Genomic DNA, 20,916 nt, shown 5'->3' with positions numbered 1-20,916 from the left:
AATTATTTATTATAATTATAATTACTTATATATAATTTATAATTTATTATATATAATTTATCATTTTTTATTATAATTATAATTATTTATATATAAAATATATCATTATATATATAATTTACTATAATTATAATTATTTGGTGTAGTTGAGTTAAGTTAAGTTCAGTTCAGTTCAGTAGTATTCAGTTCAGTTCAGTTAAGTTAAGTTAATTTAATTTAATTTCAGTTAAAAAGAACAGGGCCTAATAGTGGTGTTTGGTGAAGAGATGTTTGAAAGAGTTTATTGGATCCAAAATATTACTGATAAATGATTCAATAGCAATGCAAAGGGAACGGTTAATTTATGTGAAAATTAAAAATCATAAAAAATATTAAATAAATAAAAGATAAATTATTAAAAATAAATAAAGAATTTGTTAGATATTGTTATATATGTTAATATTTATAGCCCATATGGGCTTGTTGAGGACGCGGGCCCAGCAGCCCGGCTTGAGGAGATGCGGCCATGGGAGAGGGCGGGGCTGGAGAATGCACTTGGGGACGGGCCTGCTGCCAAACGGGGTAGGGGCACGGAGGAGTGGCCCATGTAGGTGAAGAGGCCCACGGAGGATAAGCCCAAGAGGAGGGCGCCGGCTGCCAAGAGGACGGATGCTGCTGCCATGGTCGAGAGGTGTGTCTGCCCCCACCACCGCGCTGGAATCTGCCGCGGGTGTGCCGGCCGCCGTGACATCCGCCGCGGTAACCGCCGGAGTGCCGCTGAGATGCTGGATGGTAAGAATTCGGCGGGGAGGAGTTTCCCGAAGCCTAGCAGGCGCCTTACAGTACTTGACTCTTACTCGTCCCGATATATCCTATGCGGTTCAGCAAGTGTGTTTATTCATGCATGATCCAAAAACACAGCATATGGCAGCCATAAAGCGCATTCTTCGGTATATCAAAGGTACATTGGATCTCGATCTTACTCTCACTCCATCATCTCTTGGTTCATTGGTCTCTTACACTGACGCCGATTGGGGAGGTTGTCCGGATACCCGACGTTCCACCTCTGGTTATTGTGTTTTTCTTGGGGACAATCTCATCTCCTGGTCTGCCAAGAGGCAACCAACCCTCTCTCGCTCGAGTGCCGAAGCCGAGTATAGGGGCGTCGCAAATGTTGTCTCCGAAACTTGTTGGATTCGAAATCTCCTACTCGAACTTCACTGTCCCATTCGGAAGTCCACTTTGGTTTATTGTGATAATGTCAGTGCCGTTTATTTGTCCGAGAATCCTGTTCAGCACCAGCGGACCAAACATGTCGAGATGGATATACATTTTGTACGGGAAAAAGTCGCCAAAGGCGAGGTTCGAGTTCTTCATGTTCCTTCTCGACATCAACTTGCGGACATCTTCACTAAAGGCCTTCCTTCTGTATTGTTTGATGATTTTCGGGCTAGTCTCAACGTGCGTCCTCCTCCCGTTTCGACTACGGGGGTGTATTAGATATTGTTATATATGTTAATATCTCTCTTTATTGTATTTCCTATTATAATTACCTCTAGCATAATTATAGGAATTATACCATAATTGTATTGTATTTCCTATTATAATTACCTCTAGCATAATTATAGGAATCATACTATTGTATAAATACCCCTTTCATGATTAATAGAAAATCAAGGGATTCACAATTCAACATATATAACAATATCTAACAGAATTTCTCTAGGAGTTACAGAAGAAAAAACTGCAAATCCTTTTCTTTTTCCTTTCTCTTCCCTTTTTTCTGTTAATTTTTCTATTTTCTTGATCTACTTTGAAGAAGACGAATGGTCTTCCTTCTTCCTCCTCACACCGGGTTAAATATATGTATTTTTTATTGCCTTTTTAGTCTGTGTTCACATATTTCATCAGAACTCTTTATCCGTCTAATTGTATCTGCTCTCTATTGTTCTCTCGATTATGCTTTTTTCGGGTTTAGCAATAGCAAAAATGGTTTATCTTGTCCATAGAGTAATAAATCTACGTGGTTGCAACAAAAAAATGATTCAGATCCGAATGTTCAGAATGGTCTAAAGGATGAAGTTTGAATTGCAGATGTCTTTCTATAGAAATATATTGTTGTTTTGTGTTTTTTTATGTCTTTTATCGATTCTTTTTGCTCTTTGTAGTCATTTTCATCCATTCGTGGATATTGTATTTATTTGTAATCGGGTAAGATACATTTTGGTTATTGTATTTTTTTTTTCATATTATGAGATTACAATTTCTACAAAAAAACAAAGAAGATAAAAAGTTCAAATACAAACAATGAACACATGATATGATTTACGTGTTCCAATTGAACACCACGTTTGTTTATTTTTGTTGATTGCATTTAATTATTTTTGCTATAAGTATAGACCTTAGATGAGGGAGCTAAATGTAGTGGAAGCTAACTAGTGATGAGAAAAATCTCATTGCACAATATATAAGGCCAAGAGGGGTGGGGGTGGGGTTGAGCAACTATTAGCTGGACATAGCAATTATCGTGTTGATCAATTAAATTAAGAGCGTGTTTGGTTAACTACTTTTCACATTCTGTTTGTCTTTTCACTTTAAAAAGCAGAGTTTTTGGTGTTTGGTTAGACACCTCATGTTTACATTTTAGAGTTGAAAAGTAGTTTTTTACAAAAGTATAGAATCTATGCTTTTTGTAAAAGTAGCATTTTCGAAAGGCAAACAGTAAACAACATACATCAAGTAGCCAAACGAGCCCAAGTATAAACATTGCGACTGAGGTCAGAGCCACAACGATCTTCAAATAAAATGTCAATAAGGCTTGCAGGAAGCGCATCACACTTATGATGGGCTAAAGGGAGAGTCTCTGTAAAATTCGTCAACCAATCACCAACATTATTGTCTCGCGGTAAGTATGAACAAAAATAATCTCCCAGATTTGATTGTGCAGTTGATGACACCACTCGATAAGCTAAACAAAATGATGGGATAAGTTAGAACCACCGGTCATAAAACCAACCACCATATGGGAATCGAGTTCAAATAAGGTTGGTCTTGACATTTTATGGGTCGGAGCTCAAAGATAACCTTGTGATAATCGCCCGTCATAATTATTTGCGAATACCAACCATCAGCTGCAGAATCAAAGATAACATAGGAAGTAAGCTCGTCATATTTATTTGCGAATACCAACCATCAGTTGCAAAATCGAATATAACATAAGGAGTAAGCTTTAACGTCAATTTGGAGGTTCTTCTTCTCCTCCTTCTCCTTTCTTCTTCCCATCCTCCTTTTTTCTTCCTTTTGTTTTATGCTAAAATTGGATTCTGGAATTTCTTTCGAGAATCAGGCTGGAAAATTCCAATATTAAACTAAAAACTAACTTGATGATAAAAAATAAAAATATTAAATCCTAAATTATAAATAGGAAACATTTACGTTAATAATTTCAACTTTAATATTTATATTGTGTTAAATCCTAAATTATAAATGATTTGTGTTAATTAACTTCACATTTCTTCTAAAAAAAAATCAATTTTAATATTTATGTTGTGTTAAACTAAATATTTGTTTCTCGATTTGTGAATTTTTATATTATATTTAATTAAATGAGATTTTATTATTTATGCTTATTAATTTATATATATAATATATTTATGACATCATTTGGTTGATTTATTATGGTTTAACCGGTTGAACCGTTTCCCCAATCAGTACTTTTAATATATTTTAAGGATTAGAATTTATAAATCAGAAATCTAAAATATATTTTTTAGGGTTTATAATTTATGATTTGAAGTTTAGAATTTTTAAATTATGGTGTAAAATCATAATATATAAAAAATAATGATATATTAAGAATTAAGTTTAATGATATGACGTAGTTGTAATTTTGTAGTTAATTATGATTTTCATGTAATTGACCCATGAGCATTTCCAAGCCCAAAGCATGAAGAGTGAGCTTGGTCAGGCCAATGGGCCTTAACAGGTCTACATTTTAGACCTTTTTTTCCCCTTCAAACGCCATGCAGTTCTTCCAATTCCACGTAATAGGCAAGACCAGCGCCGCGTGGACTTTGAAATCCCAATAATATCCCAATATCTATGACCATCGGCCAAGGCTATAATCGTCATTTGAAAATCCAAACCTTCTGTCTCATACATCGGGTTTCCCTCCAACCCAAACCGCTATTTCTCTCCATTCTGAAACGATCAACCAAGCTTTTGAAAATAAAAGAAAAAACCAGAAAAATTTCAACCAAACAGACAAGTATGAACTACGAGCAGAGGCTCAAAGCAGCAGCTACTATTATACTCGATGCAGATGCAAGCGCCGTGGATGCTCCTCTAAACACTGCAGAAATTGGGGTTACAGCGACTCTTAAACCTTACCAAGTCGAAGGTGTCTCGTGGCTTATACGACGATATCTTATCGGCGTCAATGTCATTCTCGGTATTTGTTTTTCTTTTTAATCTTAGATTCGACGAAACTGAAGGGAGAAATGAGAAGTAACGGTAAAATTTTATTTGCAGGAGATGAGGTACAGTGCTTATTTTGTTTTGGAGAATTGAAGGAATAGAACACTCTTACTATGGAGGGAACTTAGTTTAATGTTTCGAATTGCTGTGATTAAGTTTTATTGAGTTAGTTTCTTCCTTGTTACGCACTTCTTGCTAGGCGATTGCGTTCATTGTGTTTTGATGTTTTGCAGATGGGATTGGGGAAAACTCTGCAAGCTCTATGTTTCTTAAGTTACTTGAAAGTTAACCATAAGTCACCTGGATCATTTTGTGAGTTAATTAGCCGTTTTGTTTAATTAATTTGATTTTAGCTGGCCTGAGTTTAAATGTTCTTATTTCTCACGTCTTTTTAAAATTTTGGCAGTGGTGCTCTGTCCTCTGAGTGTTACAGATGGTTGGATTTCAGAGATTGCCAAATTCACTCCAAAACTGAAGGTTCTCAGGTATGTTGGTGACAAAGAACAGCGACGCAATCTCAGGAAGACTTCGCATGAGGATGTAAAGGAGCATCCCTCATCGACTAACGATGTAGGTTCGGAATGTTGCAATTTCTGTTTACAGAATTTTTACTGCCATGTGCAATTTTGTGTTTATATTTTTAATTTGCAATATAGGCTGTACTCTACCGTAAAAAATGTTTGTCTTTGGAATTTGGTAAATGTTTGCAGGGATCTATATTGCCTTTCGATGTGCTGTTGACAACCTATGACATAGCATTAATGGATCAGGATTTTCTTTCTCAAATACCTTGGCACTACGCAATAATTGATGAAGCTCAAAGACTTAAAAATCCTTCCAGTGTATGTCTGATTATGATTTTATTCCATTTAGCGGTTTACTTAGTGTGGAGCATGTAGACATTGTATGCTGAATCTGTTTAGGCTTTCTAAATCTTGATTGTTAAATGATTTCATCATGTGCACCTGGTTATCAGAAATTGAACCATGTAATTGTGAAGAAAGTACAAGTATGGCTATTGATGCTTTAGAAAAGAAAAAATTGGCAGGAACCATGAGAGGGTTGAATATGCTGTGCAATTTCACTTATATAGCTATGTGGATGAATGCTTTTTTTTTTTATGTAATATGTGGTTGCTGATCAAAGCAAAATTAAATTAACTATGTTTGTCGTGAGAAACTATTTTTGTTTCACTTATTGGAGGTACTCCTTAACAGGTCCTATATAATGTTCTCAGAGAAAGATTCCTCATGCCTAGAGTACTATTGATGACCGGCACTCCTATTCAGAATAATCTCACTGAGCTTTGGGCTTTGATGCATTTTTGCATGCCTTCAGTGTTTGGGAAGCGGGAGCAGTTCCTTTCCACATTTAAAGAAGCTGGAGATCCTAGATCAGGTGATCCTATTATCTTATCTTCAGCAAGTTGTATGAGTACTGGTTTCTTGTGGTCTTGTACTTTGTACGTTTGGAGATCTGCATTTTACCTCTGTCTTCTATTTCTGTATTTTTTTTTCGAGAGCTCACATAGGTCAACAAATATAACTTGGTTTTACTTTCACTTTGAAGCATATTGAGTCTTTACTTGTAGATTTCTCCGAAGAAGAGAGAAGGCAGGTTGTAGACATGAGAGGTTTTCTTCACTTATAAATGCTGATGATATTGATGAACGTAGTTCCATCCTAAAAACTGAATTAAATACATCAAGGTGCACAATTTTCCCATTGGGTTACCTCAATGATTAACAGTTTTGAACAGTGCCGCAACTTGTGAAGATTGAGTTGAGTTTTAAAAATATGGTACACGCAGACTTCATGCTATACTTTACACCTTTGTTGCTGTGCAGTTTAAATTATTGGTTTATCTAAATCTTTTTGTTCTAATATCTTTTTATGCTGATCTCAAAAGTTAAATTGGTGAGAGTTACATTATGGAGTGTTGTTGTAGACAGTTGATGACTACAATAGCAAAGTCTGTGACATTAGCTGTGTGAGTACTATTTTTGATAATTTGTATAGCTATTATGCCAACACATTTTAGTATATTTGGTTTGTGTACATTTTGAGAGCTCTTTAAAATTCACTGCACCTGCTTCTGACTGTAAATATTGGCTCAATGCTTGACTGTTTCACATTGACCCGCCAAACACTGAGGCTTTTAACACTAATAAAAGCTGCCCTGTTATTACTCAACAGAGGATGTATCCAAGGTTAAGGGGCAACTTCAGACTTTGAAATGCATATCAAAAGCCTTCATGCTTCAAAGAACAAAGTCTAAGCTGATAGAGTGTGGAAACCTAGTGTTGCCACCACTTACTGAGATTACTGTGTGAGTCCCCTTCCCTTTCAAAGTTTGCAGCCTCTTTACTTTGCACAGTACACTTGGTCCTGTGCTTCTTTTCTTAGGAATTTAAACATATGTTTTGCTTGATCTTTGTAGGATGACTCCTCTGGTAAGCTTGCAAAAGAAGGTGTATACATCAATTTCGAGGAAGGAGCTTCCAAAACTTCTTTCATTTTCATCTGGCACTAGTAATCATCAATCACTGCAGAATATTGTAATCTAACTTCCAAATTCCACCTTGAGCATCATACTTCCGCAATATTTATTTTCCTTCGTTACTTAAATATGCTGATATTTTCCTCACAGAATACCTTTGGTTTTTCTACCAAATACCAACTAGCTTTTCTCGTGTCCAGGTAATACAACTACGAAAAGCATGTAGCCACCCTTACCTCTTCCCAGGAATCGAGCCAGAGCCATATGAAGAGGGTGAACACATTGTTCAGGTTGAACTTTTGTCTTTTTCATTTGGTATGGGGAAAATAATAGTGGGTAGAGATATTGAATATAGTTGTATTTTCCCTTGAGTCTTTTCTAAACTGAAGAATTTTATAAGTTCTGGAGTGAGGGGGCAGCAAAACACTATGATATGCTGCATTACTGTTTCCAAGTTCAAATGTGGCTGTTTCCTTTTCTTGCTGGCATCTCAAGAAATATCTTATTGCTTTATTTTATTTTTTTTTGGTTTAACTTGAATTTCAGGCTAGCGGAAAGCTTATAATTTTAGACCAACTACTTAAGAAACTACATGATTCAGGACATCGTGTCCTTCTTTTTGCTCAGATGACTCACACTCTTGACATTTTACAGGTATCTTGTACCTACAGTTCTTTCTGTTTTTGTAATTATTTCAGCTTGGTAATTTTATTTGTCTATGTCTTAATTTTGACAGTTCTTGATGGAACTGATATGCAATGTAGGACTTTTTGGAGTTGCGCAAGTATTCATATGAGCGTCTTGATGGTTCAGTTCGGGCTGAGGAGCGTTTTTCTGCAATAAGAAGTTTTAGTAGACAATCAGAGACACCGAATTCTGAATTTGATAATAATGGTGCTTTTGTTTTCATGATATCTACAAGAGCAGGGGGAGTTGGCTTAAATCTTGTGGCAGCCGATACGGTGGGTTCTAATAGAATTTTTTACAAGACTATCTCTGGTATATGAGCTTTTGTGGTATTAATCAAGCTGAAATAAATATATAGTTTCTATGTGCCAGCATTGTATCTTAAATCAATAAATTGTCATACAAATTTGATCAAAGAGATTTTTAACATTTGGAGATCAAATAATCAAGGATGGCAATTTATTATTCTACTTCTAGGTCATATGTAATGTGATTTTTAGACATATTATCCCGAAAATTACCATTATGTCTAATCAATAAAGAGGGATTTGTGTTCTGGCTAGAATTTTTAACCGATTAAAGGTTCTGGTTGTGTTAGAAATTTTTTTTTGGAGATGCTAAATTTAATTTTGTCAGGCGTTGGATATAGCAGCAATCCATTTTTGGTGACCTTACTTGGCTTTCCCCAATGTTTAAAGGGGAGTTCCACAGGAATTCAATTTTGCATATGGCTTTTGCATTCTCTCTCTCATATGAATCTTGTGTGGTTTTTTCCTTCCTCTTCAAGTGATCTCTTGAAAAAACCTATTTCAGGTTGTATTAACTTCAAATCTTAAATGACTCGGCAAACACTCCAGGGTAAAAGGATTTTGTGTAATGGGTGTCTGAATACCTGCATAATTCCCTTTACAAGAAGCAAAGTATACTTTTAATATTTTACGAAAATGTGGTGTGCAGGTTATATTCTATGAGCAAGATTGGAACCCGCAGGTTGACAAGCAGGCTTTGCAGAGGGCACATCGAATTGGTCAAATGAATCATGTGCTGTCTGTAAACTTAGTTACAAGGCGTACTGTAGAAGAGGTGAGGTTTTGTATCAAAGAGTCATGTTTGCTGGAAGGTTTTGATTCACTGTTTAATTCTTTTAATGTGTGCATGTAGATTATCATGCAAAGGGCAGAGAGGAAATTGCAGCTTAGTCATAACATTATAGGGAATGATATTGCAGAACAGGGAGGAGAAAAAGCAGGGGTTGGTTCCTATGATCTGCGATCTATCATATTTGGCTTACAAAAGTTTGATCCTTTGGAGATCAGTACTGAAAACTCAGACGAACTGAATATGCTGGAATTGAATACTATGATAGAGAAAGCAATTGCAATGCGAGATGATCTGACATTAGGAAAGGTTGATAAGTATGAGTTTAACAGAACTGATCAAAACAATGGATTTGATGTTTTTGTTGGGAAGAGTTCTTCGTTTGCTGATTATGATCCTGGTCTTGATGAGGCATCATATCAATCATGGGTTGAAAAATTTAAGGAAGCATCACAATCAAGTGGCAATGAAGTCTTGGATTTGGAACGTAATAGGGCCTTGTCTGAGGATAAACATCTTAAACTTAAGGCTGCAAGGGAGAAAGCTAAGGAGGAAAAGTTGTCCAAGTGGGAATCTCTTGGATACCATTCTTTGTCCATTGAAGATCCGGACCGAGCAGAGGATGTTGATATATTGTCCGACTCAGGTTCTCTTCTTTTTGTTGTTGGAGACTGTACAGATCCAAGGAAAGTTTGCCCATCTGAGCCTGCTATCATACTCAGGTATTTTTTTTCCAATGATGAAAATAATTGTTTCCTGTCGTATTTCCTACTTTGTTTTATACACACACACACACACACACACACATATATATATATATATATATATATATATATATATATATATATACACTTGTGTTAGAATATATTTAAAGCCATAACAAATTAACAATGTTATTACTGCCAAAAAGGGCATGATATGGTTATCCTTGCAAGAGAGATCCAATTGCCTACTTACAATGAATAGTGAAATTGAGTTGATTTCTACTTGGTATGCTAGATTTTAGCAGCTCGACTCTGGCTTTAATATTGTTTATTGATGAAGATGAGTTCAGTTCTTGTTTTCTAACTTTTAAAACGAGTTTGTGCCTAGAGAAAACATTTTTTTTTTGTAGGCACAAATTATGTGAATTTTTTCAAATAGTAATAGATATGATCTTAGATTTGACTCGGATAATAATTTGGCAGCTGCGTAGATAGCTCCGGAAAATGGGGTCGTGGAGGAATGTTTGATGCACTGGCCCAGTTGTCTTCGAGTGTCCCCGATGCATATCACCGAGCATTTGAATTTAAGGACCTTCATCTTGGTGATCTCCATCTTATACGAATTAATGGTCAGCTTTAACAATCCTTCTTCCTGCATCTCACTCTTACATTACCCAAACTGATTTCTGATAAGCTATTATTCTGTCATTCTGAAATAGAGTTAACTCTTATGCTAGGATTTTACAACACTACAGTTTGTCCAATGGCGTAACCAAATGAGTAACTTCGCATCTTTGTGAACAAAGATGAAATAGAAAAGCGAATACATTTGCATCTCTTTTCCATTAGTTTCAAATGACGGAGTTAAAATAAATACTGTCACTTAACAATATATTTACTATTGTGAAATCATTTTCTTAAACAAAGATGAAATAGAAAAGCGAATACATTTACATCTCTTTTGCATTAGTTTCAAATGATGGAGTTAAAATAAATACTGTCACTTAACAATATATTTACTATTGTGAAATCATTTGAACTAAATTATGACATAAGTCATTATTTCTGTTTGGATTCAGAGGCTGTCATTTTAGATCTCCTAATCCCTTTATTGCTATACAGAGGACACTGACGGAGAGAACATTGGAGGCGATTCTTCTCTATGGGTAGCTTTGGCTGTTGTACAATCATATAATCCCAGACGTAAAGTGCCACGAGGCGATGTCTCTATTCCTGACTTAGAGCGTTGCCTATCCAAGGTTTCATTTGTGGCCACTCAGAATTCTGGTAAACTTGCACATTTCTCTTAGTTTGATATATATATATATACACACACACACACTATCTGTCGTAATGGCTAAGATTAAAGCGAAAGTGGTTGAACTGATGGCATTTTTCTGCCCTTATGCAAACCTTTTTTTTAGGTAGATGTGGATTTCTTGCATGGATTTTATGGTACAACTTCTAGTCAATCCAACAAACTAAAGCATGAATTTTCTTTAGCTAGCTTTTGATTTAGAAATAGTCTAGGACAAACGGGAGATAAACCTGATCAGAATATATCTATATAGTACTCTCTCCTTCCCATGAATATAGGCACGAATATGATTTCACACTGAACAATAAAGCATTAAATTTTATTGATATCTGCCTAATATGTCCTCATTAATTAAGTGTTTTAGTGAAATAGGACATTTAATTTATTTTGTACTTTGTAATTTTAAATCATAATAAATAAAGGCCGAGTAGGAACGTGATGGTTATTTGTAGTATGTCTATTTCATAGGACATCAAATTGGTGGTGGGATGGAGGAAGAACGTGGATGCAAGTTGAGTATCTGCCTAAGAATGGCCTAATACATCTGTTGCCTCCTCTACTTGGCCCCTCCGAACTTTCAAAAGTTCCAAATGACTCCTATTATTGTCCAATGACATTCAATAACTCTATTTTTATTCAATTGTATTCAATAACCTCCTATAAATAAGGGATGATTGAAATTGGACAAGAATAGAGGAGTCATTTGAAACTTTTGAAAGTTCAAGGAGTAGTTGAAGTTTTGGGCCAAATATAGAGGCAACAGATGTATTAAGCCGCCTAATAATTCTTTTCTTAATATAGTATCAGATTCTCTACAAACCAAGCGGTAGAGAATTCAAATTCTATTAACTCTCTTTTATTATGTAGATTTTCAACATACGCTTTAAGTCAAGAGGCATTCGCATGTCTAATTGCTATTAAGTTAGAATTAGAAACTTTTCTCTTGTTTGTATCTTTGATAAATGTGAAGTTAAATATCATAATCTTTGTTTGATATTTTTAGCCTCAATCCACATGCCTCGTATCGGTTATCAACACGACTCAGATCGATCACATTGGTACACTGTGGAGCGTCTTCTAAGAAAATATGCTTCCATTCATGGCATCAAGATCTACGTGTATGTTTTCTTTTATGGCTGTAATGGAGCCGAACTGAGCTTTTACCTGTTTATGCTCGCCTCGTCAAAAAATTAACGAGCTCGAACTTAACACCACGAGCAGCTCGTTAATTTTTTCCATGAACATTCGCTCGCAACAACTACATAGTTTTCAAACCTACAAAACTATGTTGTTTTACATTTCTCTTTATAGAAATACTATTATTAAAAAAAAAATCGATTCATGAACTTATTTATGAATCTAAAACCGAGCTTGCTTGCGATTTTGTCGAACTTTTATCGAACCGAACACCGAGCTGCTCATGAGCTGTTCAGCTCATTTACATCCCTATTCTCTTTCTTCTTTGAGGATAAAAAAAACAAAAATCTGTGTCTTTTCTCTTATTACTGTAAATGCAAAGCAAATTAATTTGTCTTCATTCTTCAGGTATTATTATCGGCGTGAAGGTTTTCTCAGTTGTCCTTGATGCTACTTCCTTGTAGTCTGTTCGTTAACAGGTTAAAACTGAATGTTACTATCAGCGAGGTAACCTTTTTCTTTTAAGCATATTAACCCTTGTGTTGTAAAAGTATTTCTCTATTTATTCTGTATGTAAAGAGAGATGTGATGACATTTAGTTTCTGTTCATATAGATTTAAATTAAAAATTTAGGGGAAATTATCTTTAGGCATAGAAATAAGGTAAAAAGTATTATGAGGTTCCAGATCTTTCAGTTTTTGGTCATTAGCCCTTGATCTTGGATACATTAAGCCCTTGGTGACACAAAAAATCTGCTTTGAATTTAAAATGAATAACTGAGTGTTATTTTTTGAAATTTGTATTTGTCACCTTATTTCGAACCGTTCGAAATAAAATATAATAATTAAATAGATAACACATTTTTAGATGTTCAAAACTAACTAATTGGCATGTAAGGACTGGATGTCACAAAAAAATAAATGATTAGGGGCTTAATGTATCCAAATAAAAGATTAAAGAGTTTAATGAATTAAAAAATGAAAGGTTAAGAGCCTTAGGATTGAATTGGTATTGGTATTTTCTCTTAATTATTGTGAATCTTTCTTCACAATAATTAGCCCGGGACAAAGAGGACCACATCTAAAATCGGTTCAAGTTATAATTGTTTACATTGACTTGTTAGTAATAAAGTTTGGCTAAGCCTTATTTGGCCACTCCAGAAACAAGGAAAAACAAAACATCATGAGTTCCATTTTGGTTTTGGTACATTTAGCTTCTAATGTTCATTTCAATACATTAAGTTTTTGATTTTTTAAACTTGGTTAACATGACTAGAGATTCTCTAGAGTTGAAATCCTCTAGAGTTGGTGGAGTTATATGCATCTCAACCATTAATTATAAAATGAATGGATGAGATTTGATTGATCAATAAATGATTAATTAAATATTAAAATTTATCAATTAAATCTCATCCATTAATGGTTGAGATTACAACTCCACAAACTCTAGAGGCTTTTCAACTCTAGAGGATCCCTACACGGTTAACATAGTGTTAGTGATTTCATCAAATTAAAGATTAAGAGCTTGCTGTTGTTCGACATGAGTTGTGTTCTCTTCTGGGTGTTTATAACAGTCATTACTTCGTTCTGGTTAAGCGGTTTGACCACTACTCGGTCCCGATTAAGCGGTCTGACCAAGTCTTCTTTTGGGTTGCTATTTCATTAAAAAAAATAATTATTTGTGCAGGTAAAGGGGCTTGAACCTGGGAGACCTCTTAATCCCTAACATTCTCCTTGACCACTAGACTAATATACAACTTATTATGATATTGATCAACAATTAATGAATATATAAAATAAAATTTAAAAGTCTATTAAATTATATAATTTAAGTTCAATTATAAAATATATACTCTACTATTTTATTATATTTATATGTAAGTAATATTAATAATAATAACTATTTAGTTTAAGAAGTATATATTTTATATTTTTAAATTGTTACGTGTATTGAAATGGATTACATATTTTTTTAATAGCATTGGATTATATTTTTAATTTATAAATTTGATATCTCAAAAAATTATTAATTGGTATTAAATAAATATTTTTATTAGTATACTTTTTATAGTAATGTCATTATTTTAGTATTTTCTTAAAAAATAAAATATTTTATTATATTATAAGGTTAAATGTGAATAAAAATAGGGAAAATTACAAAACTAGGTCAAATGGGAGATCCATTTACATATTTAACCCATTTACTCAACCTACTACATATCTAGACTGTTTTATGTGATTTTTCCATAATACCCCAATCTTTCATCTTCTCCTTCCCCTTTCTCTTCCAAATGTACGATTTTTGTGGCTTCATCCAAAATGACTCCTCCTCCTCCTTCCACAGGGATCTAACCTGTAAGATCTTCAACACGTTTTCCTCACCTCTCTCTCCATTCTTGACTAAGACATCGATCGTTTCTTTTATATCACTGCCATATATTCTTCATCTGCTTCAGTGGTTCCTGGTTCGACTGTTCTTGAATTTTTTTCTGGTATTACGGCTCTCTTTCTACTATTGCGATTTACTGCTGGTTTTCTGGTCTTCCTCTTCAAGTTGTGGTTGTTCTCTCAATTTTCTGGTTCTATTGGTTCTCTGTTTTTCATCTCCCATCGATTTTCTCAGTTTCTCCGTTCGGCGATCGATATTCTTCATTTTCTTTGGCTTTCATCTCCAATATTCTCCACAATCTTGTTGTAAATTTTGATAATGTTATGATTTTAATGTTAGAATCCGTTGTTGTTTGCCATTTTTTGTTCAACTAAACCAAACATTCGCTTCGCAGGCTTCGCATATGCTAACTAAAATCATCAACTAAACCAAACATTCGCTTCGCAGGCTTCGCATATGCTAATTAAAATCATCAACTAAACCAAACATTAGCTTCGCAGACTTCGCATATGCTAACTAAAATCATCAACTAAACCAAACATTCGCTTCGCATATGCTAACTAAAATCATCAACTAAACCAAACATTCGCTTCGCAGGCTTCGCATATTAGCTTCACAGACTTCGCATATTAGCTTCGCAGACTTCGCATATATGCTAACCTCTGCGAAGTCAGACGGGAGGAAGACAACCAGGCGTAAATATTGAGGGTATTATGGGAAAGTCACATAAAACAGTCTAGATATGTAATAGGTTGAGTAAATGGGTTAAATATGTAAATGGGCCTTCCATTTGGCCTAGTTTTGTAATTTACCATAAAAATATTGTATTTTACAGAATTTTGTGAACCGCAAGTCGAAATTTCTATCTTGGGCTAGGAGAAAGGTCCTATTAAAATATGTTGTGCAAGCAGTCTCGTCTTATGCTATGAGCTTTTTTTTAAATCCTGGAGATTGTCTATGTTGACTTGGAACGCCTAATGATGCATTCTGGTGCAGATTGGGTGGTTCAGAAGGGAGAGGGTTCCAGTGGAAAACGTGGGACATGTTATCCTTACCTAAGTCTTTTGGTGGTATAGGGTTTAGAAAACTTTAATTTGGCATTACTTACTAAACATGGTTGACGTCTCCTAATGTCACCAGATTCCCTTGTCGATTGAGTATACATGGCTCTTTATTTTCCAACGTCCGATTTCCTTAACACTGGGCTCAGTCAGAATCCAAGCTTTCTTTGGCGAAGCGTCATGGCTGCTCAGGATTTAGTCTGTAGTGGTGTGCGTTGTGGCATTGGGGGATGGTAGGAGCACTAAGGTCTTTTCTAATTCATGGCTCTCGGATACAGAGAACCCACAAATTACGAGCGTCTGTACAGAGAATTTGCATGATTTGGCAGTATCGAAACTAAGGAGGCCAATGAGAGTCGATGGAATGCTGAGAAGCTTCAGCTTTTGTTCAATGCAATGGAAGGGATATTGCTTTAATTCTCTAAGTCCCTTTTAATGCGCGGGATGCCACAGATGGGTGGAACTGGATATGGGACCACAAAGGTAGATTTGTCATTTGAAGTGCATATAATAAACAACAGGAGAGTCAAATTGATGCTGCCACGACAGATCCAACTCTTTGGAACTCTGTTTGGAATTTATCAATCCTCCCAAGGCCAAAGATTTGTTGCGGCAGGCTCTCTCCAATTCTCTTCCAATGCTGGAGGCTCTAAATGGCAGGTATGTTCCGGTCTCGAGTTTATGTCTGATTTGTCACTTGACTTAGGAAGACGTGCTGCACGCACTGGTCAAGTGTACTGCTGCTCGAGCGGTGTGGACCTTCTCGGATGTTGGCTTGACAGATGATAGAGTTACGAGTTTTGCTGAATTATGGAGATCTTTGCGTAGATTACCACGCGACCTGGTGTGTCAGGCGATGGTGTTGTGCTAAAGTATCAAGCAGAACCGTAATGAATTTGTGTGTCAAAAACATCAGTCATTGGCCGACATTATCTTCTCCTCGGCTACAACTTTCCTGTTAAGGTAGAGACAGGCTCGTGCTGCATTGATTTCACTACCAGTTGTTAGCCCCACATCCTCTTCGACCTGGGTTCCTCCACCTACGAATTGGGTCAAGTGTAACGTGGATGGTTCCATATTCCCTTATATTTCTGCTGCTGGTTTCGGTGCTACGATTAGAGACTATTCTGGTAGACTTGTTGTAGCACGAGTAGATCGACTTCTTTGCCCTTTGGAGCCGCTACTGGTGGAAAGTCTGTGGCATTCGTGAGGTGTTACGATGGCTTAAACAAGAGGGATACAATAACATTCTTCTTGAAACTAAATCTCAGGTGTTTGTGCGCCTTTCACAACAATGAGGTGTCTACTTCACTGTTTGGTGTGATTTTATTAGACTGTCAATCCCTTGTAGCAGATTTGATAAAATGTTCTATCAGTTTTGTTCATCGAACAACGAATCATGCAGAGTATGTGCTTGCTCAATTTTGATGAAGTTTTGATTATGATAAAAATTACATTAAGGAATTAGATCCCTAAGTATATAAAAATCAGAATTAATTATGCCTTTGCTAACTAACAATTTTGTTTAAGTGTTGAAAATCGATTAAGGCATATTAGGCTGTTTCTGAATAAACAGCAAAAAGTCCTCGTTATCAATTAAAGACCAAAAAAGAACTAAGCCCAAAACTAGAAGACAGAAGTCCAAGTCCAAACTTAGAAGAAGATTGTGGGTCCCTAATAAGGCGGATTAGTTCTAAAGGAGGGTGAATAGAACTGTTGAGTAATTTATGCCTTGAAAACTTTTCTTACTCAAGTCAATAGAACATAGAGGGCAATTTCAGCATTAGAGGCTATTTCAATCTATTGAGTTTTTCAGCACTTCAGTATACTGAGAACATTAGCTTTTGGTAATTCCTAACTTAGAGGATAACTCTTTTTCGGAGGCTCCAAAGATATATAATGTGTGCACAGTTTAAAGAGTATTCAGAGTGTTAGTGTGTGAGATAAAGTCAGAGCATAAAATAATTCAGTAGAAGTAAAAGGCAGTAGCATGGAAAGAAATACTTAGCATATTTATACTAGTTCGGTCTCTTGTCTACGTCTAGTCCTCACAATACGTTCTTTTGAGCTTTAATCCACTAACAGTCTCTTTCGGAGGTAGAGAACAAACCTTTTATAAAATAGCCTAAGTTTGAATGAAGTACATTCCTTCACTCAACACTTAACTAATTCACTCTTTGCTGCTTATAACTGAAGCAATAAATAACTGTTGATTTACAATCGAAAGATAATTTCTTCAGATAAGAAATATATCGAACTAATCTCTCTCTAATGACAACACATATATGAACTTGATTTGTGTTTTACACTTTGCTCTGTTTTTAGCTTTTTACAATATATCTCGTATGTGCTTGAATTGTTATTTGAATTTGATCTTGAGCTTTGTTTATATACACAGATTCAAACTAGCCGTTTAAATCCAGAAGGTGTCCGTTGTGAAGAAAGACGTCCTCTGTTCTTCTCTGGTACTTTTGGGTTCTCTATCGAAATGCCAAATGGGCAAACTAGCTGTTTCTGCCTTTAGAAGACCGTTGAGAAGCTTCATCCAATGATCTTCTTTGGTTTTTGATCTTGCAGGCTGAAGGCTGGAGCGTTTCCATTTTGGTGATTACAGAGAGAGATATGTTAATTGCAGAGATGATTGTCTTCTACGTTTTATCCAGAATGGGCAAGCTATTTGAGAAGACTATGTAGTTGTCTTCTTTTGAATTTGGACTGGGCTTGCTTCTGATTCTGGGTTTGGGCTTGCTTGTGATTGGGCCTTTATTTTGCTAAAGGTCTTTTTGCGTTTGTGTACATAATTAGCCTTATATGCCTTGTATAATTTTTAACACTTAAGCAAATTGTTAATTTCTTAATGTAATTTTTGTCATAATCAAAACTTCATTAAAATTGAGTTTCAACAATCTCCCATATTTTGATGATGACAAAAATATTCAGAGGAAAAAACATATTTTACTTACTCTCCTAGAATTAGGGGTGGGCAAAAAAACCGGTCAAATCGGTAACCGAACCGAAAATCGGTAATCCGAGCCGGAAAAAATGGTTAACCGAATCGGTGGTTTTCTTAATGGTTAAAAAAATAGATAGGTATCGGTTTCGGGTTAGAGTGTTCAAAAACCACGGTTAACGGTTAACCAAACCGTTTAATAAATATAAATTTTTAAAAAAATATATAGGCCATTTGACGATAAAGGCAAGACAAATATAAATATAAATACATAGATTATACCGCTTAATATAAATACATAGATTAATATATATATATAACATAGATTATATTAATCTATGTTATAATCTATGTATTTATATAGATTAATATAAATATATAACATAGATTATACTGAAATTTAGAAGGAGGCGATGACCTAGAGAGCTCCCGCTATGGCTATTCCACCTCCGGCCGCCGCTGAGCTAGCCCCCTTTGCGATTGCCCATCTATTTGACAGATCCTCATTCAGTAGGTTAGCTGCTGATGCTAATCATGAACCTGCTAAAAGATCCTTTGCTGATGTATTGAAAAAATCGACTCCTTCCACGACGATTCCTGCTACAACGCCCTCGACGACAATTCCTGCGCCATCAACCCCGCTTGTTTCGGAAGAAGGGGGGTTTAAGGCGGTCAAAATCCCTCAATTGATTTATGAGGAGGGGATTAAAGCTGTGCAGCATTGAGTTATCGGACGTGTTTCGCTGAGCAAAGGAGAGAAACCTTGGAGGCATGCTGAACTTAAGCAGAAGCTGAATCAGATATGGAAGAGAAACCTGGATTGGAAGATGATTTCACTCGGGAAGGGTTTCTACCAGATTGTTATGCCTGATGAGAGAGCTCTCCAATCCATCTGGGGGCATGGAGCGATCTCTCTAAAGCCAGGGATCATCAGATTCTCACCGTGGACTCCTGGCTTCAACCCCGACCTCCACAAAACCACGTCTGCGCAAGTCTGGGTAAGATTTTATAATTTACCTTGGGAATTCTGGGATACCAGAATTATTGCTAGTATTGCTAGAGCTGTTGGTGTTCCAATTAGATTTGACAATAATACGGTTAATGGTGAATTTGGGCACTATGCCAGAGTGCTAATTGATGTGGAGTTGAATGGGGAAATTCAAGATAGGCTACGTGTTGACACAGATAATCAAAAGCAATGGGTTTTCCTAGAATATGAGAATCTTCCTATGCTATGTGGAACCTGTTATGCAATTGGGTATTCTTCAGCCAACTGCCGAAAGAATCCTAATGTATCGAAACCGCAGGCACATATGAACAAGCCTCCTAAACAATCGCGAACCATGATCTGGCAACGATCTCAGCCCGTTGACTTGACTAATAATGAGAAAAGGAATGAGGAGGTGAAGGCTCTGAATAGGGCGGACGAACCGATTGAAGCAAGTAAGTCTGATGATGATTGCTTACAGCTAGTGTTGCACAGCTCTGAATTAAAGGAAGCTGAGGTAGGAGAGGACTGGGGAGATTGCAGTGACGACGACAGGAAAGATGAGTCCAAATCTGAACAGTTGGGATTTCGGCTTTCGACTGGGCTTCCAAAGGAGGTAAATTTTCTTAATGAATCCCCTGAGTGGACACAGCATATGATCCGATCTCATAACAGAGAATTATGCATAGTAAAAGATTATGCGGCTGAGAATAGTGATTGGATCACAAATCGCAAGAAAGCAAAGAGTAAAAGCACTGACTCGAGACTCAAAGGGAGTGTCCGGCCCCCTATTAAATTCATATGAATATCCTGTATTGGAATTGCAGGGGGATTTTGAACCTGGGAACTCAGAGAGCCCTCAAATTGATTTGCAAAACTCATCATCTGGATCTTCTATGTTTATCTGAGCCTATGGTTGAATTTGACAAAATTTCTAACTTGTTCTGGAACTCTATTGGCATGCAGCCTGTTGCTCACAATGATCTAAATTCTATATGGATCCTCTGTAAGACTGGCACTTTGAATCGGTGTTCTGTTATTACCAGTCATGATCAGCATATCACGATGAGGTACAATTCCATTCACGCTAATTACCAAATTTTCTTTGTTTATGGTAATAACAATGCTGGCAGGAGACGAATTCTCTGGGACTCTCTTCTCTCAGTCGATAATTGTGATAAAAAGATTGTTCTGGGAGATTTTAACACGGTTACTGGGGCCCATGAGAAAACTGGTAGAAGCCCTTTTGAGAGCAGCTGCCGCGATTTCAGAGAATTCATTCGAAATGGAGGTTTAACTGAAGTTGAAAGCACTGGTTTGCAATTCACTTGGTCGAATGGAAGAAGAGGAGCTGATCATGTGGAATGTAAGCTTGATAGGGTATTGGCTAATGACAATTTCATTGATGATTGGGATAGGCTTAATTGCGCAGTTCTTCCTCGCAGCAAGTCAGACCATAGCCCCATCCTTCTCTCTTGTGCCTCTGGGGCAACCAGAAAAAGCAGATTCAGATTTCTCTCGATGTGGACTACAGATAGCTCTTTACACAAGATTGTTTCTGATCACTGGACCTCAAGCAATATCCCTCTTCCACCTGCTCAACTGCTCTGTCATAAGCTCAAGACTCTTAG

General features: G+C 36.2%; 1 protein-coding gene across 5 annotated transcripts; it reads left to right on the top strand.

Annotated features, from left to right (window-relative positions):
- Window positions 1–2,522: 2,522 nt before the first annotated feature.
- LOC136216603 (probable helicase CHR10) lies at window positions 2,523–18,182 on the top strand. 5 transcript variants are annotated; one of them, XM_066003161.1, is made up of 18 exons: window positions 4,049–4,429; window positions 4,510–4,517; window positions 4,689–4,767; window positions 4,862–5,025; window positions 5,166–5,297; window positions 5,673–5,853; window positions 6,651–6,783; window positions 6,895–7,012; window positions 7,155–7,244; window positions 7,501–7,608; window positions 7,719–7,916; window positions 8,599–8,724; window positions 8,803–9,461; window positions 9,927–10,072; window positions 10,566–10,730; window positions 11,765–11,879; window positions 12,307–12,405; window positions 17,746–18,182. In XM_066003161.1, exons 1-17 carry the CDS (start codon window positions 4,081–4,083, stop codon window positions 12,344–12,346), a joined length of 2,811 nt encoding a protein of 936 aa, XP_065859233.1. In that variant the 5' UTR covers window positions 4,049–4,080; the 3' UTR covers window positions 12,347–12,405; window positions 17,746–18,182. The 5 variants fall into 5 exon arrangements, with proteins under 5 accessions (XP_065859232.1, XP_065859233.1, XP_065859231.1 ...); XM_066003157.1 differs by lacking the exon at window positions 4,049–4,429 and having other exon boundaries at window positions 4,464–4,517; window positions 17,746–17,812; window positions 17,925–18,181; XM_066003160.1 differs by lacking the exons at window positions 4,049–4,429; window positions 4,510–4,517 and adding an exon at window positions 2,523–2,884 and having other exon boundaries at window positions 17,746–18,181.
- The last annotated feature ends 2,734 nt before the right edge of the window (window positions 18,183–20,916 follow it).

Source organism: Euphorbia lathyris, chromosome 2, assembly GCF_963576675.1.
Source record: "Euphorbia lathyris chromosome 2, ddEupLath1.1, whole genome shotgun sequence".
Taxonomy (NCBI): domain Eukaryota; kingdom Viridiplantae; phylum Streptophyta; class Magnoliopsida; order Malpighiales; family Euphorbiaceae; genus Euphorbia; species Euphorbia lathyris.
The sequence above is the reverse complement of the archived record's forward strand: the minus strand, read 5'-3'. Positions and strand labels throughout refer to the sequence as shown.